Source organism: Alligator mississippiensis, chromosome 3, assembly GCF_030867095.1.
Source record: "Alligator mississippiensis isolate rAllMis1 chromosome 3, rAllMis1, whole genome shotgun sequence".
In the NCBI taxonomy this organism is placed as follows: Eukaryota; Metazoa; Chordata; order Crocodylia; family Alligatoridae; genus Alligator; species Alligator mississippiensis.
Window position 1 is genome coordinate 146,794,065 of NC_081826.1, and position 27,460 is coordinate 146,821,524.

Sequence of the window (27,460 nt, forward strand, 5' to 3'; positions counted from 1 at the left end):
ATTCAGACAGGTGTTGAAGGCTGGATTTATGATGAGACACCCTTAACTTTCTTGCTGCCCCATTTTATGCTTTCTTCAACTTCACTTCTCTGATGACTCTTTGCTTCCAGAGAATCCCATCCTGTGACTGGGTTCAACAGACCCATCACATGTCCACATCTCAGTTTGGTCTTTTTCCAGTGTCCCAATCTGCCTGCTGTCCATTGGTCTCCTCTCATCACGTTTCATTAACACATCCAATCATTTCAACCCTCTGATTCAGCTGGTTAGTGCCAAGTTCAGTTAGTCTGAGCTGGTAACAAGGCTAATACTATGTTATGTTAGACAAACTTCTCAGTGATAAAAAGGAAAGAAACAACATGCAAGTAAACTCAAGGGCATCAGCTTCCTGCAAGAGGCTGTAATGTGAGAACAGCTCAAGGCCAGCTGATATTGCAGACAGCGGGAAAATGACAAGTTCCAATAATAATAAGGCTATACAATACTTAAGCAATGGTAAAGTAAGGCTAAATATAAAACAAAAGTTTAAATAATACTATAATGCGCATTCAGGCAGGTGCAACCTCAAGCAGAAATGTGACAATCTACCCTAACAGCTCCACCCAGCACACACGTGCACAGAGCGCTAATCCAAAATTAATTATCCGGCTGTCTCATGGGAGCTACAGGAATAGTGAAGCAGCCTGGTAAGGCTGGGCAGCCCATGGCGCTGTGTCCTGCACGGCGCACGGCACCTGGCTTGCTGGGCAGAACAGCCCAAGTGAAGAGCACTTGTTTGCCTAAAGTGTGACAAGGAAGGGGTCAGGGAGTGCAGAAACTCCTGCAGAAACCCTCCAGCTTGGGGGCCTGGAGTTGGGTAACTAAACCTTTCCAGAGGCTACTTCACCAGACGACATGGTTGTGCGAAGGGCAGTTCTCCTCCTGCCACTGTGGCCTGAGACACCCTGAAAACCAGGTGACTTTTATGGAGGTGTCACAGGCTGTACTTGGGCAACTAACTCTGGACACCAGTGTTTGAACACTTTGGCCCAAGAGTGTGCAATACCTAAGAAGTGGGATAGGTCAAATGTGTCACAGAGTCATGCTCTCTGGTAGCAAAAGGAGATGATTCCCTAGGGACGTCAGTGGAGCTGAGCCCCTTACACCAGAGCCTAAGAGGGCGGCTCTGTGCACTGGACAGTGGTAGTGCATGAGGCAGCAGCAATTCCCAGCAGCAGCTGGTTGGCTTCCCAATAGAGGCAGGGCCTCCTTGTTTGCACATTGCCCCTTCAGTCAGTGTCCACCGTCCCACGTGGCCTCCAGCAGTCCCTGGGACCCAGGTCCTCATTGCTACAAATATCAGGCTGCTGCCTGCTGGGAGTTTTATGATGTCCCTTGCATTAAGGATGGACGGGTGCCACAATATTAGGGCGTTGGGGCTGGGGTATGGAATCAGGTTCCTACTGAAGCCAGGGGGAGTTTTGTTCCTGATTTTACCAGGTGAAAATTTCTCTGACTTGAAGATGGTGAATCCCGGCTGTCCCATCAGCTACATCATTCACTAGGAGACAAGACCACACATTTGGGAATGTTCTTGAGCAGAGGATCTAGGCAGAGCCAAGGGGCGGGCAGGATGTTGTCATTACTTCCCATCCCTGATCTCAATGGCCAGGAAGCACTAGAGAGAGATTTGGCACACTGAAGCAAAGTTTGCCAAAAAGTTTAATAAACAGACTCCTCTCCAGCATTTGTTCTCCTTTTCCTTCCACCTGGAACCGGTTACCCAAAAGGAGCAGCTCCTGGGCCCTTGGCATTATTATTTGTCCTATAAATGAGCTCCACTGGGGCTTGTTAAGATAACAATGAGTACTACAGGCAAACTGAGAAATGCAGCAGAACAATTGATGACTTTGATTTCACTGTCTCAGACACGAAGTGCAGAGGGGCAGAGCAAGGCAGCATCCCAAGGCTTCTTTCTGCGCTCCAAAGGACGTGTCTTGGTGCTTTGTTATGCTGATGTGGAGATGGAGAACAGAAGCTGGTACCTGATGTTCTTCCTTCTTGCCCTTTCCCCAGCATTTAGGCCAGAAGGTCCCATTGTCACCATCTTCCCTGACTTGCCACGTAACAGAGACCAGAGAATCCCATCCTGTGACTCCTGCCCCCAGCCCCCAACTTGTGGCTAAGCTGCACATGACCACAGCATATGGCAAAGTATCAAGTGTTCAAAATGTCAGAAAACCACAAAGGCTGCCTATAGACATGCTTGGGTACGGAGGGAGGGTGTTTCAATTCGAGCGGTTCTAATTGGTAGACAATCTAGAGCCAACACTGCCTAGGCCCAGACCTATTCAATTTCTTAACTTGAATGGATGCCTTTTCCCTTCCCTCCATTGCAACAAGCCATGACATACCTGGAGGAGGTTATACAAATTACAGCAGATAAAACATAAGCGGGGAGGGGCGGGAGGGTGTGGGGCGAAGGGTGCACCATGGGTAACATGAGAAGGAGCATCTGTTACAAAGCACCAAACCAGATGGGGGACAGGGAAAAAAAACAAGGATGATGTCCTACTAGGGAATGGGGGGAGGAAAAGAGAGAGGGTGTTGCCATAACCTGTGCCCATTACAGCCCATCAAATCCAGGTATGGGGACCAGCAAGGATGATGTCATAATGCACAATTACTACAGACCTCCAAATAGCCTGGGGGATGGGCAGACTGCACGGGTGATGTCAGAATGCATCGCTATGACAAACACCAAACCAGGGAGTTGCGGGGAGGGGGAAATAACAATGTCAGAATGGGTGTGTTGGAGACCTCCAAACTGGGAAGCTGGGAAAAGAAACGGTGACATTGACATTGCAATGGGAGTTTAACCAGTCAGCGGGAGGGAAGGACACCAGGGATGATGTCACAATGTGTCTCTTACAGACCCCAAATGGGGTGGGGGAAGAGTGGGAGACTTAAGCGAAGAGGAGCAGGCTGATAGAAATGGTCAGGGAACAGGAACATGGCGGAAGGATTTGAGTGCGCAGTTAGCAAGTGTGCAAATGAAGAGCAGTTTAGATAGTCACTTGGCTAGGTCACAACAGGGACCCGTGCACACAGCCTCAATCCAGCACACCCCACACCTGGCTGGGCTCTAAATAAAGGACATACTGAGGGTCCTTCCAGGCCTATAATTTGATGAGTAAGTAAATGCAATGTCCCACCCCTACTCCACCCAGTACCTTCTCTGTCTGCAACTTTCCTAAGGAAAATCAGTGGATTCCCAGCAGTTGGGTCCCAGGAGTGGAAAAAAATGACTGTTTCTGCACAGTCTAGCCCAAGAGCACAACAAATCCTGAAGTCTCTGCAGACAAGAGAGGAGAGGATGTTGTATGTAGAGAATGGGTGAGTTGAGCCCAGGAGGGGGAGGCCCCTCGCCCCATGCCTTGCCCCAGAGCCAGGCAATGCCCTCCCCTGAGGCAGATCAGAGTTGGGGTCCCCTAGGGGGCAAAAGCTCCTGCCCCTTTCTCCACAGCCACTCGGCTCTCTCATCACAGCCATTTCTTCCACCCTCCTTGGCATTGCCCTTCTCCTTCCTCACACCAGGGCCACTGGGCTCTAGTCCTCACCTCAGCCAGGGCTGCCCTAGGGGCCAGCTCTTTCCAGTCCTTGGGCCGTGCGGGCATGGATGGATCATGGTCACAGACGAGAGGAAACAGTCTGTGGGCTGGAAATGGACCCAGAGGCTGCCCCACAGATTCACACTCGGTTGGGGGCACCGTGTGCCCAGACGGATCCATCAGTCCTGAAAACAAGCAGACTAAAGAAAGGAGACTGCCAGGAGCTCACCAGGGCTGCTGCCCTCGCCTGGGCACTCCAGGTCGCAGTGGGCACCAGGGCAGCCGGGCAGCATTGTGACATCAGCCAGCTCCCAACAAAGGGCGGTGAGGCCAGCAGCGCAGATCCCTGCCCCAGAGGACGTGATTCTCACCCTCGTGCTCCAGGCTCCCTCCACGTGGGGAAATAGTCCCCATTCAAGGCCCAGGTTGAACCAACAAAACAGTGAGGACAAAACAGCGAGAAACTATAAAGAGTAGGGAGAGATGTTACAAGGCCATGGAACTTGTTGCATTACCCAGTCTTTATACCACCAACAATTAATCAACATGTTAGCAATGACTGCTTAAGTGTTATCAATAAGTAATCACTAAATTGTATATTTCCAATGACATTCAGTTTGCGTTGTTAAATATGAACAATAACACTAGGAGCAAAAACAATTTTGAGAATATCTTTTCTTGGAGGGACTTGAAATCTGGGCAGAGGTGGTGGAGAAGTAAGATGCAGATTCAGTAAGGGCATCTTGTGCCCAAAAGCTTGTCAGCTGCATTTCTTAAGTTTGGGGTTTGACTGATAAAATGTATTGTCAAGCAAATCCACAGGACTCCCAGCTACACCCCAGTACAATGCTCACCCTAATGTGCACACGTGTTTCTATCACAGATGCAGAGCTCTTCCTCAGCACTGAATGATGAAGATGGGATGCACTGCGTGTCCACGTCACTGTTCCCTGTGTCAGCCCTGGCACCCCAATCTGGTGTGGGGCTGCCCCTCTGCTCTGCAGGGTCACTTCCTCACTCCTGGCCCCGCACTGTTGGTATTTTTCAGGCAGTCGGATCCTTCTGCTCTGGGGTCAGTTGTTGTGTGGGTCAGAGGTCGCTCTCCGGTTCTGGCCTCCCTTCCCTGTCCCATGGGATTTTCTCTGTGAAGCATTTTGATGCTGCCTCCTAAATCAAATGTCACCACCCTTGCCCCCAGACCACAATCCCATCTCATCTGCACACGGAGTTCATTCAACTCTGCAGCAGGCCATGGCCAAATCCTTTCGGCTTCTTCCTGGCGGTCTCCACGGCATGAGTGGAGGGAAGGGCCACCCTTGGGGACTGTCTGCTGTCTTGCACACCCTGCAGTGCTGCCACTTGACACCAGTGGGCAGGACCCTCGCAGCTGTGAGGAAGGGCAGGAGCCCAGGACCTGGGGTTTGGGGTTTGGGCTGCCAGGGCCAGCCTGGGCGGGTGGACTCAGTGTGCATCAACTTGTACTGAGACCAGTGAGTGCCAAGTGAGCTAGGTCAAAATGGTCTTGGGGAGAAGGACGAGGTTAGAGAAGGCAGGGCTTGGGTGCTTGGACTCCTGGGCTCTCTGCCAAGGTCTGGGAGGTGAGGAGGGCCTAGTCATTAGAGCAGGGGGTGGTGGAGCACGGACATAGCTGGACAGACAGAGGGTTGGGGGTGGGGGGCAAAAAGCCATGACCTCATATACAAAACTATGTCTACTTGCATTCACCAGCCCCTACACACCACTGCTCTGCACCATGGACCCACCCCCGTCTCAGGCTCTGTTCCTGCCTGAGGAAGAGCTTTCCAGGGACCCCAGGGAGTGCTCCCCTCAGGGCAGGAGACCTGAGAGTAGGGGGGCAGGGGGAGCTCCAGTCATAGGGAGACAAGAGCCTGTGTCAGTGGATCATGCCCATGGCAGAGCTGTAGCACAGGCAGGGATGCATGTCTCAGCACAACTGATGACATCTGTGGCATGTTTCCAGAAGTCCTCCAGCTTGACAAGGTATTGCCTGAGTCAAGGGTGACGCGTAGTGGGTGCATGTGGCTGTACATACAAACCCTGAGTGTGGCGGTGCACCCCCTACAGAAAGGTGCCGCCAACACTGTCGGTGGTGCTTGCAGGCTAGTTGCCGCTCCCCACCCTGCTGCCAACGCCGCTGGCGGCATCTGCGGGCAGTCCGCGATCCCTGCTGGAGGCTGCCAATGTTGCTGGCAGCATCTGCGGGTGGTCCACGACCCCGGTCAGCGCTCGCCACGCCACCCTCCCCCTTTACCTAGGCCATGGCAGCTTCTCCTGATGGAGTTTTATGTGTTGTCATAGGTCCTGCCTAGAGATTTGCAGCTGAAGGGGCTGTATTTGTGCAGGGGACAGACTGGTGCCATCCTGAGCATACAGCTGAACAAACTCCTTTCTGAAAGGCACTTTCCAAGGTTCGCATTTGCTTTCACACTTGTTTCCCCAGGCCACCAAGTGGCAGTCTGATGAAGTAGCCTACAGGTGAGGGGCCCTATGCCCCCCCCACCCACTCCCTGAGCCCAACCCTCTGCTTACCTTGTCCCTGATTAGGTGCCTGGCTTCCCCAAGGATGGCATAGAGGATGATCAGCGCAACACGGCTGACACACATGCTGATGTCCAGCAACCACAGAACCTGGCTTCTGTAGTTCAAGAGAGACATGTTCCCCTCCTCGAGAGCATGGTGGCAACCCAGCAACTGCTTCTAAAGCATGCAGCCTCTGAATCAGAGCTTCCTAGACTGCAAACCCTGGAGGCTGCAAGACGGAGAGGAAAATTGCAAAATACCTTGGTCTGATCCTGGTTGCACTGCCTTTCAGCATCCACAGTCAAGCACTGCTTGACACAGGATGCTGAACAAGAGGGATCTGTGATTTGACCCAGGAAACTAATTTTTATGTAGTAGGGGCAGCCAGAGCCTCAGCCCCAGTCGCCTAATGGATAAGATACTTGCATTTAAAGCCAGGGGTTGTGGCATCATGCCCCACCTGAGGTGCAGTGATCTAATCCTTAACCCAGACGCAGAAAAGAAAAGTATGTCCTCATTGGCCTTGTCAGAGTTGGGCAAACTGGTCTGTACTTATTTTTAAGAACTGAGTTCAAGGAACTTCAACTTTAAAAAAAAAGGACATCATAAATACAAGTATAAGAAGGCTGAGCATGCTAACAAGGGATGAATAACTGGGATGTCTTGGTAGATCTCTAGAGTGCCTGTGAGTCTGCAGGGATAAGCATGCAAGCAAGTTCAAATGCCTCACCAAAAAGAGGTGGGCATGATTAGGGAGTGTTTAGTGCATGTTGGCTCAAACTTGGTTTGGTCTTGTCCAGAGGACTGTGAACAGTTCTGGCTTCTGTCTTTTAAAACAGACAGGGAGAAGTTAGAGAGGGTCCAGAGGTGGGCAGCTACGATGGTCCAAGACCTCAACAGCAAATCATACAATAAGAGGCTGTAGAAGCAAGGGCATATCATGGCAGTCTTGCAGTACTAGCAGGGCTGCCATACAGAAGAAGGAAAGCACTGTTTTTCTCTTGCTGCAGAGAGGAGGATGCAGGCCAATGCTCTGAAGCTGTAGCAAAAGAGGATTAGGTTGAATATCAGGGAAAGTTTCTCCACAGGGGAAGAGCCTGCCTAGGGAAGTTGTGGACTCTGCATCAGTGGAGTTGTTCAAGAGGTTGTGCAGCAACTCCTCACAGAGGATCGAGGAAAAGCTATGCCTATGTTGTACCATGGGTATTTCCCAGGCTTCTGCTCATTGCCTCCTGCCCCACTCTCAACTACATGTCTCATGACATTTTTAAGCCTTCCTCAGAAGTATTACGTATTGACTGGAGCCAAGGCTGGGGATTTTGATGGATGTGCCTGTGGCAGGCAAGTAGGGGGAGCTCCTGTGCTGAGCCACCCACCTCATTGCACCCGATCACCTTCCAGGCTCCGAGTGCCTCCCTGGGAGCGCCTCAAGTCTGGCCGACCCCTTTCCTGGAGCACAGCCGCTACCCTGGGGGTAACGCCGCCACCACCCAGGGTCTGGACTGATCCTGGCTCTGTGCCCCCTGGGAAACACAGGCCTAGTAGCCCTTGAGGGTACTCGACCCACTTCAAGAACTTGGGGTGCTTCCCTTCATCTGCAGCAGAAATCTAGCTACTGTCCCATTAAGTCTCCCGTGCTAGGTATACAGGAGAACTTGACTGGTGACAAGGAGTAGGTTTGGAATAGGATACAGGTTAGAGTCATATCAAAGAAATCCCATAGAGCAAACGGGGTGGCTTTGTAGCCTTTGATCACGCATCTGAGTTACTGCAAGGTATATATCTAGTTAGATCTCAGGTAGCTTACTCACGAGTATCATCCAGAGGCAGGTGGGGATTCCCTCTGGAGGCAGGCAGTTCATTGATCGTGAGTTTCAAGAGAGAGAGCAAATTTCAGATGGTCCAGCTTTTCTCTCTGAGTTCTTTCATAATGACTACTGCCCCTTCTCCTGGTCTGTCCTTAACTTATGTAAACCTTATGACCTTATTTACATGGTCCAATGGAGGCCAGCACCTGTTGGCTGCCAGCCAACGAATTTGAAATGCATCACTGGTGGCCAGGTAGACTGGCATTGCTTGGAACAATAGGGAGGCTAAGCCCTGAATGTGATGCCAGCCATGTAGGCAGAGGGAGCAGGTTTCCCCACTCCCTCAGCAATGTATCCAGCTCAGGTTACAACTCAGGGTTAACTAAAGAGATGGGATGTCTTCCCTCTCCAGGGCCATGTTAACCAAATTGTCACATAGCAGAGTTTTTGGGGAGAGACAGAGGTGGCATTCTGCCACAGTGCCAATGCACCTGCTGAAAAAGCTGGTAGTTCATGCTCCAGAAAGAGGGCCTTCCTTTTTGCTCAGTGGTATGGCCTGGGTGGAGAGGTTGCCTTCCTCTGTAGAATCATAGCCTGAAAGAAACATAGCATTTCAGGTTTGAAAAGGACCTCAGTTCACATTTAGCCAATACCACCTAGCAGAGGGTACCCTCTGCCCCATGGCTGTGCGAAACACAGTCCTCAAAGGGCTTCACTCCTTGCCACCTGCAATGGCACCACCCACAGAATGGGGCTCCAGGGCATGAGCTGGGTGGACTGTGACAGGGGAGCACAGCCGACCCCAAGTAAGTCATGCATGAGGTCAGCGGGAGCCCGTACACTGACTGGGACTGGGAATAGGAAGTAGGGAAAGAGGACGCGTGAAGAGCTCCGCAAGGCCAGAGCAGCATGCCTGGAGTTGGAGAAGAGAGAAGGATGGATGGAGGGCACAAGCAGTGGCTGCAGAGCAGCAATGTGGGCAGAGAGGTGGGTGGGATCAAGGAAGCTGGAATCCCCAAAGTGGGAGCAGGGTAAGGGAACAGTCCCCACACCCCAAGCAAAGGAGCTGTGTCCCTTGACAGCCAATGAGCTATGGGGCTCTGGGGGAAAATACATGGTGGCAGGCATCAGAAACTGTACAGAAAGTCCCCAAGGCTCCCCAACACAGGACACAGAGCACCACACAGCATGGCGCACTGTTTTACTGTGGCTTGAGGGACAGCCCATGGCCGTCTTTCTGAAGAAGTCCCCAGAACTCAGGGACTCCTCCTGGTCTCTCAGATGGACACTGGCTGTTTGTCACCATCCCTTCAGCTGCATGGAGCTGCTCTGGGCAGTGGTCGCCTGTCCCTTGGAATGGTTTTCTGTAGCACTTGGTGGAGATGCCTGCAGAACGGGGAAACCCTTGAACCATGAAGCAGGATGTCCGGCTCATTCTGTCCCCTGGGGCCTGGCACTGAAAACACACTGGTAAAGGTATAATTGTAACCAAGGTTTCAGGGCAGTGATTGACAATTCCTTTTTCCCCTTCCTGAGGCCACCGTCCCTTGTGGGCTATCCAAGGCACCTGTCCAACGGGCCAGGCCATGCTACTGTCAACTGCGAGCTCTTGTAGAGTTGGAGGAACAGCATTACTCTTCTGCCATGCTGCATCTCCATCCTTTTCACTGGGTGCCTATTCTGGGTGGGCCTACCAACAGGCTCAGAGGAAACAGTTAGACACTCTTGGGAGGCTGCCATTACCAAGTTAGGCTCTTTCCTTTGAATTCAGAAACCCCCTGAGTGCAGATTCCCATGCCTACAAATGCCAACTGGAGTATTTCAAAGGATGTGAAGAAGGGATGAAGAAAAGATCCAAAATGTGCTAGCACTGCTGGATGCTTGGTGGGAAGTTAAGGACACTTCCCTTTTTCAAACCCAGGGAGTTTGAATCAGAAAAGACCTGGGCTCCCAAGGAAATGTCCTTGTCCTGGGCTGTCACCATGATTTGCCACCAAGCACCAGCCTTGTAGTTCCCTGCAGCTCCTGCTTCTTGATGCAACAACCATCTTCCCATGTGAAATCCCCATCTGGCAGAAGTGTAGTGTGAAGCTCCTGGCCTAGGATACCAAAAACGAGGATCGGTGAGCAGGGCTGTCCCGGTTGGGGGGGGGGGGGCGCGGGGGAGAGCAGGGGGGAAATCAGGGCAACCCCCCTGGGCCCTGTGCTTTGCAGGGCCCTGCGGAGCTGGGCAGAGCAGCGGTAGCACAGAGCTGGGCAAAGCGGAGGCTCCACGTCCAGCCGCTCACTACCCACCCCCATCTCCTGCCACCACCACCAATGGCAGCAGCAGCTTCTTCAGGTCCCCAGTGGTGGTCTGGCTCTGCTCTATAGGGGGAGGAGAATCCCTACACCTCCCACAGCGCTTGTGCACCTGCTCTGATCCCTTCAATTGGAGAGGGGGTACCTTTTGGAGTACCGCCCGGGTTACACATGGTTTCAACTTACATGGTGTTTTTCAGGAACGTGTCCCCCGCGTAACTCGGGGTCTGACTGTACTGTAATTTATAAGTACTACTCTGCTGCAGAGTTAGTTAATTTAGTCCAGCCAAATAGGGGTGCATGTGTAGACAAGAGACATTTACTGCACAACTACCTAGGCAACTCCACAGTAAATGTCTCATGTAGATGCACTTACAGAGAAGAAAGCTTCAGTGCAGGTGGAAATGGGGGATTGTGATGTGTTGGGTCTCCTCCACCCGTATGGGTGGTATAAAGCCCCTCCAAAGGCCAGATCTGTCTGCAAGACAGTTTTTGTCCGCCCGGTATGGAGGGACCTCCTGTCTACCGGAAAAAATGGAGATGCTGGGGATTGAACCCAGGACCTCATACATGCGAAGCATGCGCTCTACCACTGAGCTACATCCCCACTCCACCTACATTGAGCTCTGCTTCTCACTCGCTCTCACTCTCCCCCACCTGTAGCCCAGTGGCCACGTGCTAGAATCCATGTTTGGAGAGCTGTAGTCCTCGCTCACCTTCCTATTGACCTGGGCCTTTGTCTGCATTGAATGTTGCCCAGGTGTAGGGCAAGGCCATGCTGAGTCCTGGTCAGGGTTGCAAACTGTACCTAAATTTACTGACTGTCAAAAGGGGAAAGAGGGCCACCTGCTGCTGAGAGCAAGGTGGCCCCAGATTCAGACAAACCACCCAATCTGGAAAAGAGGGGGTGCTATAACTGTGGGGAGTCAGGCCACATCAAGCCCAACTGCCCAAAGCTAAGCACCAAACCCAAGCCTGTCAGACATGCAACAGCTGTAAGCAGTGAGGGGGGAGACCCAAGCCACTCTGAGGAGTGTGCCTGTTGCTACAGGATTACAAACCCAGAGGAGGTGACGGCCTTCCACCAGACTAAGATAATGGTAAACGGGACAACCCTTGTTGGGGAACTGGACACGGGGTCCAGTGTGTCATTAATTGATGCTAACCTTGTGTCACCTGCAGATATAATCCCGGGAGGACCCTTCCCATTCAAGGGGTGGGGTCCCCGCCATTTGTAGTACCAGTAACACGTCCCCCCATCAAGTGGAGAGGCTGTGGGACGTGCATAGAACTGGGTGTGCTGGAAGGGGCTCCTGTCCCCATCCTGGTGGGACGTGATATTATGGAGCTAGAATACCTGCACAGGGAGGAGGGCCACCTCCTAGAGCTAGAGCCCTACCGTGTTAATGTGGTGACTCGTCAACAGAGCCGAAAGGCTAAGGCAGGAGGAGTGGAAACTTCCCAAGGCCTGGTCACCCAATTGGCTCCTGAGGCAGAGGGGGAGGAAGGAGAGACTCTGACTCCCTCTGACTGCAAGCAGCCCCCAGCCATCGGGGAAACCGGTGACCTCGAGGTCGACTTAAGTGACAGTCCCCAGGAGGAGTCTGGTCGGTCAGGGGCAGAGGAAACTGAGGCTCCCAGGGAGGAGTCTGAGGCAATCCCTGAGGGTGGGGGTGCACTCCTTGCAGGAGCACCTGAACTCCCTGTTGATTGCCTACCGGGGCAAGCAGAGTTCAAGCAGGAGGTTCTAGTGGACCTCAGCTTGGAGGAGCTCCGGCAGATGGCTCAGGAGTCAGAGACGGAGTTCACTCCAGAAAAGAGGGAACAGGTGGTCTGGGACAAGGGACTCCTTTATCGGTTGTGGATACCGAAGAACCAGGCCCAGACCTGGGAGCCCTGTTGGCAGCTCATAGTACCCCGAAAGTTCAGGCAACAGTTGCTTTCCTTGGCTCATGATTTACCTTGTGCCGGTCACATGGGCAGGGATCAGACTCGCCAGTGGCTGCAGCCGAACTTCTATTGGCCCAGGATTGCCCAGAACGTGACGGACTACTTTACAAGGATCTGCTGGAGAGAAGGTCAGTCAATATTTCTGACCATCATTCTCTGCTGCAAACCTGGAAACAGCCTGCACATGACTCCCCAGCTATTAACAGGGATTCATAAGAGGAACAACCAAGGAACTTGCACCCTCTAGCATGCATAAGGATGGGGGGAAGCCACAGGGGAAAGAGTGCAATCTCAAACTTGAGTGAATTTTTTTTTTTTTTTTGGAGTTGGTTTAAATGAGGGCTCCATAACATAACTAGATAGATGAGACCACCTGCTTGGGCCTGACTGTGAGAATGGATGTTTTTTATTTTGCCTTCAGTAAAAGTTAGAGCCCTTTGGAGAAGTACCCAGGCATAAACTGATCCGGCATTGGCTTTAGAGGCAAACATTCCTCCGACCGAAGTTACAGACACAGATTAAAAGACAGGATGCTTCTTCAGCAAGAATCCCTTGTAAAGTAGGTGTAGGGACTCTCCCCCCCCCCCCCTATAGAGCAGAGCCAGACCACCACTGGGGACTTAACCATATACCTTTTAATGAGGGAACAATACTGGGAATATAACAGGCAGAATTAGGGGGTATAGTGGACACCACAATGCCTCAAGGGGCAGGATTCAACAAAGGTTAGACACTTACAATAATTGACACAAGACTGGGTTTACAAAACACAAAACACAAACAGCAGAGCAAACAATACTGGTTGGGGAAATATAAAAAGGCACAAAATACAAATGTCAAAGGACAAAGAAATATAGGGCCTAGGTGCTTGGAAGGGGAGAAAACTCAAAGTCCCCCTTCCCACTGCAAGAGGAAGGTCTCCTAGGTATCTCACTCACCCCCAGTCACCCAAGCTGGGACTTGAACTTCAGATCTCCCATGTGGTAAGCAGAAACACTGCCACACAGCCACCAGCGCCAGTATTGTACCAGCCTGCTAGGCGTCTTGTCCTTCCTGGAGCCCTGGCCCCAGGGCTGCCTGGCCTCTGATTGGAGGAGCTGGAAGCAGAGCTGGGAACCTCTCAGGTCACTGCTAGATCCTTGCTGGAGCAGGGAAGCCTCTCCTGCTGGCCACAGCCTTTCATAGGTGATCCTGGAGCCCAGCAGGAAGCCTCTTCTGCCAGCCACATGCCGTGCTGCTGAAAGTCCAACTGCTGCCTGCAGGTCCTGCTCCTTCAGGCTCTTCTGGGACAACTGCTTCTGCCCCGCTGGCCCAGCTCTTTGAAGCTCCTTCCTCGTGGTCCCTCGCTGGTCTCTTCCCTGAGTCAGCCGTGCTGCCCCTTTTATCCCCCTCCAGGTGACCCAAAGGACCTATCAGGGGACACGAGGGGCTAGTGTCTGGGGCCTGATTGGTGAGGAAAGGGAATCCCAAGTCCTCTAATCATCTTTTGCCCTTTCAAAACCCCTGGGCTAGGTCACTGCCAGCCAGCCTGTCACACTTGTGAGACGTGTCAGCCGACGGGCAAGAGTGGGGACAAACAGCCCCTACAGCCCCTCCCGATCACTGATCAACCTTTCTACAGAGTGGGTATAGACATTGTGGGCCCGTTGAGACATTGGACCTGCAGAGGGAAGAAATATATCTTGACTCTGGTGGACTTTGCGACACGGTACCCAGGGGCAGTTGCCTTAACCTCTACCGAGGCACCTGTAGTTGCAGATGCCCTGACTAAGATCTTTTCCCAGCTAGGTTTTCCCTCCGAGATCTTGACTGACCAGGGTGGGAACTTCCTGGCGGAGGTGATGAAGTGCCTGTGGGAGTGCTGTGGGGTGAAACACCTCAAGACCACAGCCTCCCATCCTCAAACAAATGGGCTGGTGGAAAAGTTCAATGGGACCTTGAAAGGGGTGCTAAAGGCCTATGTGGACTCTAATCCCAATGACTGGGATGAGAAACTGCCGCATTTGCTCTTTGCCTATTGGGAGGTGCCCCAGGAGCCCACTGGGTTCTCGCCCTTCGAGTTGATGTTTGGGAGGCGAGTTTGAGGTCCTTTTGATTTGGTGAGAGAGGAGTGGGAAGGGAAAATCTCTTCCACCAAGACCTCTGTGGTGGAGTATGTGCTTAACTTTTGTCAGAAACTGACTGACATGACGAAAGTGGCACGAGACTCCCTGGCCCAGGCGCAGGAGAAGCAGAGTGTCTGGTATGACAAAAAGGCTCGCTTACGTACCTTTGAGCGAGGCGACAAGGTCACGGTGTTCCTGCCACTAAAATCAGACAAGCTGCGAGCGGCCTGGGAAGGTCCCCGGCTCATCCTGGACAGGCTGGATGATGTGACTTATGTGGTGAGCAAGAGCGGGTCCCACAAGAAGCCTAAGGTAGTGCATGTGAACATGCTGAAACCCTACATTGACCGAGGGGAGATGGTGTTCTGGGTTTCCCCAGCTGACTGCTCACCCGAGGACCCAGAGGAGCCGGTCATGTATGGTGACTGGGACGGAGAGGCAGGGATAAAGGAGCCCTGCCTGCCGGATCATCTGCCGTCCCAGGACAAGGACAAGCTGCTCACCGTACTCAAGGACTACAAGACGGTGTTCTCCAACAAGCCAGGTAAAGCGGACCTGGCCGTGCACACGATAGACACAGGTAGTCACTGCCCTATCCAATCCTGACCCTACGCAGTCAATGCAAAGGTGATGGAGGAGATAAAGTGGGAACTTGCAGAGATGAGGGAGTTGGGGGTGATCCGGCCTTCAATGAGTCCCTGGGCTAGCCCGGTGGTACTCGTCCGGAAGCAGGATGGCACCATTTGGCTCTGTGTGGACTACACGAAGCTGAATGCCATTACCACCCCTGATGCTTACCCTATGCCCAGGATGGACTCTTTGCTTGATCACCTGGGCCCAGCCAACATCATCTCGACCCTCGACCTGTCCAAGGGGTTCTGGCAGATGGCACTGGACCTGGATGCCGTGGCCAAATCTGCCTTTACCACCCCTGTGGGACTTTATGAGTTTACCGTCTTGCCTTTTGGGATGCGCGACTCCCCTGCATCTTTCCAAAGACTGATTAACAATTTGCTGCACGGTTGTGAACAGTTCGCCATGGCATACATCGATGACATCGCCGTCTATAGTCAGGACTTTAAATCGCACCCGACTCATCTGGCCACTGTGTTAGGTAAGATACAGCAAGCTGGTCTTACCATGAAGGCCAAGAAGTGCCAGCTGGCACTACCTGAGGTGGTTTATCTGGGACATCACGTGGGCAGAGGCCACATAGCTCCCTTGCGGGACAAGATTGAGGATATTAGAGACTGGCCACCCCCACAGACAAAGAAGCAAGTCAGAGCCTTCCTTGGCCTGGCAGGCTACTACTGGAGATTTGTCCCTGGATTTGGAGCAACAGCAGCTCCGCTGCATGAGCTGACCAAGAAGGGCAGTCCTGACCCCATGACCTGGAAACAGGAGTGCCAAGAGGCATTTGATACCCTACAAGCTGCCCTGACCAAGCAACCGATCCTGAAGGCACCAGTCCACGAGAAACCATTCTCCGTGGCCACGGATGCTTCTGACACAGGCCTGGGAGCAATACTTTTACAGGAACACGAGGGAAACCAACACCCCGTGGTTTACTTGAGCAGGAAGTTGATCTCGCAGGAGCAGAACCTTTCATCCAACAAGGAGTGCCTGGCCATTGTCTGGGCACTGAACAAGCTACAGCCCTACTTGTGGGGGCAGCTGTTCATCGTCCTGTCAGATCATGCTCCGTTTCAATGGTTGCAAACGATGCAGAATACCAACACCAAGCTTCAACGATGGGCCTGGCAGCCTCAAGAGTTCAACTTCACCATTGAACACATCAAGGGGAGCCAGAATGCGATAGCGGCTGCCCTGTCATGAAAGGACTCTGGGCAACGGCTCCTCAGGACTACCGGAGAGATCTCTAGTGATCTCTAGTGTGGGGACTACCCAACATGTTTTATGTTTTTTTTAGGTTATTGCTATAACTCGTTTCATGTGTCAGGTATTCTTTTTCTTTAGGCATCCCATGTGAACTTCCTGACCTAACACACCCAGGCACATGGCCCTGAGAAGCCCTGTGCCCGAGCTTTTAAAGGAGGAGGGGAAGTGTGGCAGAAATGCCACCGTCTGCATCTCCCTCCAGAAATCTGTGCCGGTCAGCTTGGGACACTGGGGTCGAATTTGTAAGGGAGGGGGGAATTTTCCTCCCTGCCTACGTGACAAAAGCCTGGTGCCGAGAGTGTGGTCCCTCTGGTCACCTGGGTGGGGGAGGGAAAAGCCCCTGCTCCTCTGACCAGGTAACCAGTGATGCTTTTTAAATTGGTTGGCTGTTGTCCCAGTGACTTCAGCGGAGTTGCACCCATTTATAGCAGCTGAGGATTGAGTCCTGTTTCCATCAGAACCCTTATAATATTGTCATTCATCAGGATTTTCAACTAACCACTTCTTTGAAGTGGGGATCTGCTAATCATCTTTTGCTCATTGCTGCACCAGTTTAGAAGCCATCTAAAGTTGTAACCAGAGAACTCCCCTGCCAAAGTGCAACACGCTGTTAGTGACCAGCGTGCCAGTTCAAGCCTTGCGCTAGATGTTCCTGCACACTTTGGCATAGAGTCTGTGTCGAGATGCCAATGCCAATGCGGTGCCAATCTTCAAGAAAGGAAGGAAGAAAGGCCAGTCAAATGACAGGCCTGAGGCACCAACAGCATTCGGTGAGATTAGAAAACAAGTCGAGTGTGTTTTTCAGTGACAGTGTGCGCCACCCTGCAGGGAGAGGGGGCAGAGGGAGACCATTTGCATAGTCCCTATAGCTGGCAGGGGAACAAGCACACAGCCTATTGGGCACATATTCTGCACTAGGGCAGAAGTGCAGGCCTGGGCAGAGATAGTTCCTGTTCCTGCTGGGCACCCTGTGGCAGTGAATGAAGCCCTGTTCAACCAGAGGCATCCCGTCCTGACAAACCCACGTGCCAGTTTGAGTGCTGGCCAGAGCCGGGGAAAGTAAATGTCACCATTGGTTATGGGGGACAGAAAGAAGGCTATCAACAAGCAACATTTTCCACTAGCCAGAAATGAGTCTAAGGGTTCAAAGAAACAGGGCTGAACTAGGAGGGGAAGGAAAGCAGCATGGCACCAACTCAGGGAAGCCAGCTGAACACATTGCTAAAATTAATCTTCCTCACCGGGTTGTGGGTGGCCCCTGAGCTCGAGAGTCACTTCTTCCTGTCCTGTGTTACTCTGTTCCTTGCCCAAAATGATGGAGCCTGAAGTCCGGGCCAGACTCTCTCTCACCCCTGAGGGACATCTTGCCTTGGGGGCTCTCCCAGCCAGAGCAATCCCAGCTCACGTGCCACTTAGGGAGGCCTTCAGGGGAGCACCTCAGCAAAGCTGCTGTCGCCTCTACTCTGATCATGCTTCTACTCTGATCGCTGAATCAAAGCTGCCTCTGCACCATCTTCACTCCACTCCCCACTTCGAAACAGTTCTTGTGATATCTTAACTCCATCTACCACCTTGAAACACCCCAACTGCAAGCTAGCTTTTGAAAGAGAAATCAACATCTCGCAGAAACATGAGGGTCTTCCCAACATGGGAGATGGGCCAACAGGCTCCTCTCCATGCTTTATTATACCAGCTCCCCCAGACTGCCATTAGGGTGAGGATGACCCTCCCTAGGCCCTGTGGGTGCAGGTCTTTGCACCTATCATTTTCCAACAGGGACAGTAACATCCAGAAGCCCCACAAGCAGTTTCTGTGCTCTGGACAGGGACAGCAGTCTCTCATCTTCCACCCCTGCAAGTCAGTACCTTGCTTGCCCACACACCCTCCAATCATCTTCAGCTTGAAAACTCACCTGTATTTGCAAATAAAATGCCCTGATCTGTGACATGACTGACACCCAAAGAGGCCTGGAGCATGGAGACTGGATTCCCCCTCACTGAACAAATAGTGGCAGCAGACAGCTGCAGTCTTCTTGGGGCTGCTGGGCAGCTGTGGCTGCTTCCTTGACATGAACCTGTTTGCTCTTTATGGTTCCCTTCTATTTTCTGCAGTTTTCCATAACCCATTGCGTCTTCTTCTTCTTCTCACCGTGCCCCAGATGTTGGATCATGCTAAAATTGGCCTCCACTGCACAAAGCTGTGGGTTTTCCATTGAGATCACACACTCCAGGGAGGACATCAATAGGGACTAGGAAAGTAAGATCCTGGTAGAGACAGTGCTGTAGTTTTTCACCTTGATGGACCCATGTATGGCCAAACCTGCCTGTGGGCAAATTTGAATCAATGGGAACGTGTGAATCAGACCATCCTCGTTTGGGGGAGTTTTACCCCTGATTTCTTTTATTGAGAACATCACGAAGCATCATGGGTACCAAGATGCCTGGGTCCATCCTTTCAGGGGACACATTCATGTGCACAGGTCCACGTTCACTAGAACAGAACGCAAGTACCAGGGACCACCTCTGTACCAGGTGCCTTCACAGCACTAACCCCAGCGCAGTCCCAGCCTATGTCTGGGGCTCCTAGGTGTACGGATAGCACAAGCAAAGCTACTAGATCGGGGTGGGTAACTTCTGTTCTACAGCAGACTCCATTGCCCAGCAGTGCCTATGGCAGCAGCTCCTTGTGGCTGTCCCTGCTGGACCCAGCCCCGCTGCCCTGGCTCCCTCCCCTGCAACACCCACTGCCAGAGGTGGGACCTGCATGAGCAGGAGGCATGGCTAGGCAGCTACAATGTGGCTGTATCCAGGAGCAAGAGGTACAGGCATGGATGGGGAGAATACAGTTTTGGGGAAGCCAGGGTCAGGGCAGAGCTGCTATCCCCTGCCCGCATGCCCCTGCAACGAGCGTGGGCTCCAGAGGCGGAGGCATGCAGGGAATGCATTGCAGCTCCACCCCAGCTCCAGCCCCATACCCACACCATGCCCACTGCCAGATCCTGGCCTGGGCCCTGCCCAGCTCCTGCCCTGCCACGGGCCCTGCCCATGCCCCTCCTAGCTGGCCTCCATGAAGACCACAGGAGTGGCAGGGCCCTGACAGTGTGGGGCTATGCCAGCACAGGGCCAGGCCCTGTGGCCCCACTGCTGTGGGGGTCTCCACTGAGACCAGCAAGGAGGGGTGCAGGCAGGGGCTGCTAGGAAGTGGAGTCCAGCCACTGGCCACATCTGCCATTTGTCCACCCCTGTACTAGGTGGACAACCACGCTTGCCTCGAGCAGTTGGCCACATAGAGACATCTGCAGTGCACTCCTTTTGGTGTTAGGCACATTCGACAATGCTTCTTGTTCCCTTTCCTCTTCCTCATGGGATAAGGAGGAAATCGATGAAAAGTGGCATACAGCACTGCAGAGATTCCCCATTTCTACCGGAGGCTTTGGGTGACACTCACTCCAGTATCAGCAGCTATTTTCTGAAAGAAATCTGGATGGGATCTAAACAGAAAGGTGAAGTCAAACCAGAAGATTTTCCAAGCGCTTTTTCTTCCACTGCTGCTCACTGCAGCCAGGGTCATCTCTATATCGGGTAAGGAATCATCTTTGATTAGAGCTGCCCTGAGTTACCTTGTTGCTCACCATCGCCCTTGCAGCCAGCCTTGGCTTCCATGCTGGAGACACACACACTAGCTCCTTGGGGTCTGAAACCACCGAAAGGAGGAAGAGATTTGCTTATATCAATTCACATGGCCATTGGGTATTTTGAGACAAGGAAAGGACAGGCATATGAGGTGGGGAAGGGAAGCCATAATGATTGGGAAGCATAACACTAGCACCAGGTGGCTGCAGAGACACCACTCCTTAGGGAGTCTTGTCCTCCCAAAAGCCAGCGTGACTGCTCCTTGCGAGTGCCAGGTGCCATCACAGACCAGGCTTGTTTGCTTCTCACCGGGGCTCAGAGCAGCTCCCTTGGTCCGATGCATTTTTAATTCTCAGGGTAGGCCCAGCTTAGAGCCAGAAACATCAAGTCACTGCACTCTTCTCAGCTCAGTACAAGAGTAATTTGGAGCAAGCATTTGTTACAGGTTACAAGAAGAGATCTGGCAGCTCCACCCCTTCTCTCCAGGTCCCTGTGTTGCCAGGCAGGCAAAAGTGCACAGGTTGCCCCTTGTGGCCATTGGCATTGATGGAGTAAAACATCTGATCTCTTTATGAGCCCGAGAACTGCCCATGGTTAAAGTGAGCTGGGAAGGGTGGAGTTCAGCATTTCCTCAAAAACGAGGAAGGGACAGGGGGCAATACAAGGGTCTCAAGGCAAGAAAAGGGCAACTCAGCCCGAGATCCTTCTGCTTACCTAAGAGCAGTGCAGGCCCCCCGCAGCACCAGAGAAGGATTCACTCTAAAGAGAGGCAGGCGGGAGCAATGGAAAGAGATGAGGCTCCTAGAATAGGGATAGGCAAGTCACACTGCATCTGGACTGTGGGCTGTGTCAAGGCATTTTGGCCAGCCCACAATGGGGCCCTCAGCCCTGCTCAGTCCAGGCATGGAGAGCAGCCCAGGCCTTGGCACATGTAGCCAGCCCTGCCACCCCGACCTGTGCAGCAGGCTGGGGGCAGTACAGCTACCTGATTCCGTTTCCCAGCAGCCCTGGTAATAGCTCCTTCCAACTACCTTGCCATGGTGGTACAGCCTATGTGGGGTTCCCAGGGGACAACAGCAGAGCAGGGAACCCTGAGACTGCAGCAGGCAGCCTGCATCCACCCCCACCCTGCACAGAAATCTGGAGGGGGCACATGTCCCCTCCATACCCCACCCTGGGGAATGCACACAGTGACAGCAAACTGGCCAGGGCTCCACCCACTCCATGCCCAGACCCCATGCACCACACATGCACGTGGCCCCCCTGCAGCCTGCTCCTGGCAGCCCTTTGCCAACTAGAACACTGCCAGCCTACAAGAGGAAGCCCATCATCTCCTGTGGTGAGCAGAAACCCCACATCCCTGCTTGATGCTGTGAACCCCAGACAAGTGTCATCTCCAAGTCATGCAGCCTAGGACTTGGTGTTCTCATTCCAGGACTGTCCCACCCAATTAGGGATGGGTGGGAAGCCTAGCCTGGCTCCACTGGACAGATCACCCAGCCCACACAGGCTTCACCCCCAGCCATGGGTGTGAGGCAGATGGGTTGGGGTATTAGGATAGGGCTGTAGCCAGGTGGAGAACTGCAGTCAGAAGCAGGAAAGGAAGTGAGACCAGAAGTTGTGATTATGGGGCTGTAACAGCATTGGATTGGGGCAGAGCTGCGGCCCACCATGCAACCAGCATCAGTTCAACAGGCAAGGATGGAACAAGGAGATTACGGCTCCTGCTCAGGCCCTAGCCCCATGCTCTCCCAACCCATCATCCTGGTCCCAGCCCCAAGCCCTCCCGCCCTCAGATGCAGATCCCCACCCAGCTTCTCAGCCACATGCCCTGCTTTCAGCCCCGAGACTTCTTAGGAAGGAAAGGAGTTGCTGCACTAGGGAAGAAAGGAAGGCAGGGGAAAAGGGCAAAAAGTATACATAGTTCCTGCAGGCTTCCTGGAAGTGGGCAAAACACAGAGGGACACCAGGTGCCTTGCTTCCTCCTCCTGTTTCCTGTAACGAACTGGAGGAAGTGAGAAGCACAACAGGAGCAAGGAATAATAGAACGCAGGAAGCTGGAACAAGTGAGACAAGGCCACGAGGAAAAAAAGAGAATGAGCTGCTTCCTTTCCAGCAGTAGGATGAGGAAGTCAACTGGGGAAGGGAGACACTGCAGGAACAGGAGTTGCTGGGGACCAACAAATTAGAAGCCAATTAGGAGAGCATTTTTTCAAATGCAGCATTTATTCTAGTAGCAGGTGAAACCATCCCCTCTACAAAACTGCTTCAGGAGGACTCCTTTCCTCCCTGCAACTTGGTGGAAGAACATGTTCAGGACAGGCTGTGAATGCAACAGTGATCAACACTAAGCCAGCAACCAAACAGGCACAAGGCAGGCAAGGGATTTGGAGCAGAAGAAGCCTTCGATCAGGAGGCAGCTGACAGGCCAATTGGTACAGCAGGATTAGAGCCATCCAGGGAAAGGCAGCCCTTTCTGGGACACCCAAGTGAATACCCAGCTCAGTGGGGAGGGCAAAAGACTTGCCCATCAGAAGGAAGATGATGAGACTACCCCACCTTCACAGCTTGAATCAAATCCCTTGGAGAGAAAGGACCCCTTTACTAGGCATAACCCAAGAGGGGTTTAGTTCTTCAGGGCTCCACCTTCCCTTCCCCTGCAGGCTCCTCCACCTGCTCTGCAGAGCCTCCAGCAGGAGAAAGTGGCCCCACAACCCAGGTCAGGGGGATGTTCTTAATCACATACTCCAGCAGATCATCCAGGCACTCCTGGGCCTTGGCCAGCTTCTCCCTGCTCTGGCTCAGCAGCCCCTCAGGCAGCTCCTGGAAGGACGGGGCACTGGAGAAGGCAGCCTGGAGCTCCCCCAGGTGCTGGCAGCCCTGCTGGACCTGCTCCTGCATGCTGGTTGGCAGCCCCTGGATACTGGCTATCAGGCTCTGCCAGGCATCCTGCTCTTGCTGGAGGAGGGTCTGGACAGTGGCCAGAGCCTGGGATCCCATCTCCTGCAGGGAGAGATGGAGCCAGAGTGAGAGAAAGCCTCAGCAGGCTCCCTAGGGGCAAGACTTGCCCCAGGGCATGGCCAGGCTGCTCTGGAGCAGGGGCACTCCTACCTCAGGCTGTGGGGTGCTGTCCCCCTCCTGGCTTCCTGGCTGGCCCTGGCGCCACTCCAGCCACAGCTGCTGCAGCTTCTCCTGGCTGTCGTGCACCATCTGATCCCCAGTCTGCTTGGCTGAGCCAATCTAGGGCACACAAGATGAGGTTACAAGGCAGGACAGTGCCAACACCCCCACAGCATCCTCCTCCACTTAGGCAGCCACAGATGCCTTCTGGAGCCAATGGTACTAGAGCAGAGATACCACCGGGCCTCACTGGAAGGCAGGTCCTCCCCAAGCAGCAGGCCCTGGAGACTTAGGTTCTCAGGCAAGCTAAGGGCTAGGGAAAGAGGGACCACTTGATCCCATGCCCAAATGGGGCAGGGAGGGGACACCCGAACCACAGGTCCTTCAGGATCCTTTTGTACCTAAACCCTGCACATTCAGCCCCTGCCGGCACGCTTGTCCAGGTACACATCCAGGCTGGCCAGCTCCTGCAAGCCAACTCCTGCAACGCCCTGAACCCTGGGAGGAGGAAGGGGTGCTGCAGGAAGGGAGGCCCTACCAGGTCCACAGCTTGCTGCAGCTGGACCAGGGCCTCCAGGGCGCTCTGCCTGGCACTCCTCATCTTGCTCAGGGAGTGCTGGTAGGCTCGCTGCTGCAGGCGAGTAGAGAGGGAGCCCAGGCACACATAGTAGCTCTGCTGCTGCTTCTGCTGCTCCAGTGGAGCCACCTCTGCCCCTTGCACAGAGGCAGCAAGTGCAGCTGGAAGAAAGCAGGAGAAACCACCCCATCAGTGGGGACCAGTCAGGACCTGCAGACTCAAGCATTAGCCCAGGCAAGGGGGGGGGGGGGAGAAAAAGGGGGGTCAGGGCCCCTGAGGGAGCTTGTGAGGACAGTGAACCCATGGGAAAGCAAGTATGGCACAGCTGCCTTGCATTAGGGGGGGGAGCAGGAGAGGGTGTAAGCTAGGGGGTTAGGAGGATGCCTCCAAAGCCTGGCACAGCCTCCCTGCCCCCAAAGTGTTGAGGACCCCTCCACCCCAGTGAAACAATCTAACTCCAACCAAGCCCTACAAAGGGGCTTGCATAGTGTCATCCCGCCTGTGGGACCCTCAGAGGGCTCAAGTAGCAGCCTCTGAACCACAAGTGCCTCCAGGCTCTGCTCACCATGGCATAACTGGAGCTGGGGCAACCTGGACCAGGACACCCCTGCCCAGTGTTTGTGGCCACTTCGTGTTGCACTAACCCAACTGTACTACTTCAAATAGCAAAAAGCAATGGTCGCCACTTCCTGCACAGCTTTTTGGCTGTGCAGCACTGCCCGCTGGAAGCGGTAGCCCTCCTGGAGGGAAGGAGAACAGGCTGGAATCAATCCAGCTCCTCACTCGTCCTCCAGTTCCCCCATGTGTGCCAGGAGCAGCCAGAGGGAGATCCCACAAGACTGGGAAAGGCTTTTCAAGCCATGAAGGTCAGTAGCTTCAGTGACCACAAGGGTAGGATGCCCACTGCCCTGGTTATGGAGCCACCAGCTGCCAAGCTCCCCCTCCCTGGTACCAGTCTCCTCACCCAGCTCCTCAGCCGTCATGGGGAGGTAGTGGTCCACCCACTGCCCTGTCTTCCCCAGCACCAGGTCCAGGTCACTTGTAACTTTCTGGCCCACAGACAAGCCCGCTGCAGCATCCACGCTGCTGGTCACTGCCAATCTGGTCTTCTCCACACCCTCCTGGACAGCTGCTTTGGCTACATCCACCATGCTGGACACTGCAGCCTTGGGCCCAGCAGCTGTGCTGCAGACAGCATCCTTGGCCACTGCCACTGGAGCTGCATCCAGGTCCTTGGCCTCTGCAGGCACCTAGGGGAGGGAGAGAGTTTTTACTGCATTGGAAGCACAGGGCTGCATAGGGAAGATGACAGGAGCTGGGTAGAGGAGGGCCTGTCCGCCTCCTTGAAGATGCTGCCAAGACTTCTGTCAGCAATAACCTCACGGCTGCCTCCTCCCGAGGCTCTACAGGTGGCACGGAGCCACAGGGCTTCAGAAAGGGTCCTCACTCCCATGGGGCAGAGGGATTATTGTGGACATTGCCTCCCAACCTTGCAGCAGGAAGCAGAGCTGGACCAGGGCTGACCAGCCCCCTGCCGCTGCAGCCTCCAAGGCTTGTGGAAAATATTCACAGCCTTCACTGGTCCTGCCATTGAGTCTCCAGCCTTGTAACAAGCTGGCCACAGACTCATTGTGGAGGATTACACGCCCCAGTTCCTGCTCAGCTCCACTTACCCTCAACCGACTCCATTTTCATGGCTACCTTAGGAACTGGACCTCCAGGACCCTCCTTCTCCACATGGCCAGATAGGACAACTGCCCTCAGGCATATACATTGACTTATTCACCGTTGAGCTCAAACGGTCACACATTCACCCCACAGGAAGAGGAGGTCTCAGGGTGGGCAGAGCCAGCACTTGACTGCTCTGGGGCCGAGGGGGACTCATCCAGTCCCTCAGCTTTGCCGAGCAGAGCCCACTCCCTGCCAAGGGTGGGCCTGCTCCCCACTCTCGGCTCACAACAGCTGGCACCAGCACCAGGCTGGGCTGCTCGGGAGCAGGGTCCCTAGTCCCAAGCAGGACCACACCCACCCCAGGCAGCCCCAGCACTGCAGGGTGCACCTACCTGCTGCTTCTGCCCCTGGGGCTCAGAGATGGCAGCCCGGGGATCACTGTCCTTGGAGGCCATGGCAGGGGAATAGAGTCACTGAAAACTAGGAGAAAGCAGCAAGGAGCTAAGCAGGCAGCATACCTTCTAGTACCCCAGAGACTGCAGCTTCCCTGCCCCCCACCCAGCATTTCCAGGAGCTGCACAGCTGTTTGTACAAGTAGTTGCCTTGAAGTGGAGTGGGGGCTATCCTAAGCATGCAGCTTGCTAAGGGTAGGACAGCCCAGCAGCCAGACAGCGGACCACAAGAGCCACTCCAGCCAAGCACTCAGGCCTGGCCCAGCTGCACTGAGGGCAGGGATGACAAAACCTCATTTCCAAGCCAAGTACTACTGCCTGGGCCTTCACTCCTGCTCACCAGCACAGCAAGTTGCTCAGGAATCCACTGCATAGTAGGAAACATAGGAGCAATAGCACACCCCACTGGGGTGCAGGGCCAGGACACACTGATGGGGAACACAGCCTCTGCACATGAGACAAGGTAGCCTCTTCTCACTGCTGCCCAGAGAGCCAGGATGGAAGAGCTACCTGCTGCCCCCACTCCTAGAGCTAGAAGGGGAGGGAAAGCCAACCCCTCAGCTCCCTTCTCTAGATCAGCTGCGGTTTCCTGGTGGCCGCCCTCTCTCCAAGCACAGCCCTGCCTGCCCTCTCCACCAAGTCATCAGCACTCTTGGGAAACCTCAACCAGCACTGCCTAGTGCATGAGCATAGGCAACTAGGCCATTACCTCACACCACAAGCTGAAGCACAGCCTGCCTCTCACACAGGTTTTCCATGTGACTAGGCACAGCCCAGGTGGGTATTGCATCTTGAGTGCAAGAGCTTTCCTTCTTCCCAGGGAGCAGAGCCACCAAGGGAGACTATCCCCTTTAGGTACTAAGGCTCTTTTCTTGAGCCAGGATCCTGCTCTTATCCTAGGTCAAGCAGCAATTCACCCAAGGAATTACTAGGGAGACTTTTTCCCAGCCCAAGGCACAAATCAGCTCTTTTTAGATTAGAGGAAGAACTAATAACTTGCACCCTTAAGAGTTATTAATACAGATTCTGCTGCACAGCCCAGCCCAGCCCAGCCCAGCCAATATCTTCTAAAAAAATGGAACAGCAAAACAGACCTCACAAGAAATATTCTTACCCCAGAAACCAAGAAAAGCAACTGGAAAGATATAAACACCTTCACAGCTCAGAGCAGACCACACACAACCCAAACCCAAAATCTCTCACCATGCAGCAACACCACCACCTGCCTCAACCCAGCCCTTATATACCTGGGATAAAGTCAGCAGCAGGCAGGGCCCACATGACAGACAGCTCTGCAGAGCAATCAGAAAGAGGTACTGTCTGTCCAGACCAATTAGGTGTTGCTCTCAAGGGGCCCTCCTCTCCTACCTGGCACAGTGATTATAAATTAATTAACTTTGCTTTCAGCCAGGTGATTAGCCTGGGTAACAGAACAGGGAGCTGCAAGGGTACACAGATCCAAAGCCTTCCACATAGTTAAGCCAATCAATAGGTGCATTCCCTAATGGCACATTTAGTAACCGATCATGTGCAACTCCTGGTCTCCTAAAGAGGTGCTATCTAATTTGTCTCTGCCTCCCACACCTCGGTGCCTGTCATAACTGTGACTTGTTTGTTCTGGTTTTTAACTCACCTGATACAATTCTGTTGAGGGAGACTAGGCATTGGCAGAATGACATCAGCTTCAAACAGAAGCAAATTAATTTGTGACCACTTTGGCCGTGTGTAGAGGAAACAACATTTCCTGTTTACGTCAACGCGACTGTGTTAGTGTTTGCATGACCCGGGATTTCCTGCTGCCTTAAAGTCCATTC

The 27,460-nt window shown here is 53.5% G+C and overlaps 1 protein-coding gene and 1 non-coding gene across 3 annotated transcripts; both read right to left on the reverse strand.

Annotated features, from left to right (window-relative positions):
• Nucleotides 1–10,775: 10,775 nt before the first annotated feature.
• On the reverse strand, nt 10,776–10,847 carry TRNAA-CGC (transfer RNA alanine (anticodon CGC)). Its single transcript has one exon. It is a non-coding gene; the product is annotated as a tRNA-Ala (tRNA).
• Nucleotides 10,848–21,363: 10,516 nt separating this feature from the next.
• LOC132249414 (perilipin-3-like) lies at nt 21,364–26,871 on the reverse strand. Of its 2 annotated transcripts, XM_059724488.1 has the most exons (6): nt 26,761–26,871; nt 25,587–25,674; nt 24,488–24,773; nt 23,485–23,684; nt 22,938–23,066; nt 21,364–22,829 (listed from the first exon to the last, which is right to left on the reverse strand). In XM_059724488.1, exons 2-6 carry the CDS (start codon nt 25,647–25,649, stop codon nt 22,461–22,463), a joined length of 1,047 nt encoding a protein of 348 aa, XP_059580471.1. In that variant the 5' UTR covers nt 25,650–25,674; nt 26,761–26,871; the 3' UTR covers nt 21,364–22,460. The 2 variants fall into 2 exon arrangements, with proteins under 2 accessions (XP_059580471.1, XP_059580472.1); XM_059724489.1 differs by lacking the exon at nt 25,587–25,674.
• Nucleotides 26,872–27,460: the final 589 nt, after the last annotated feature.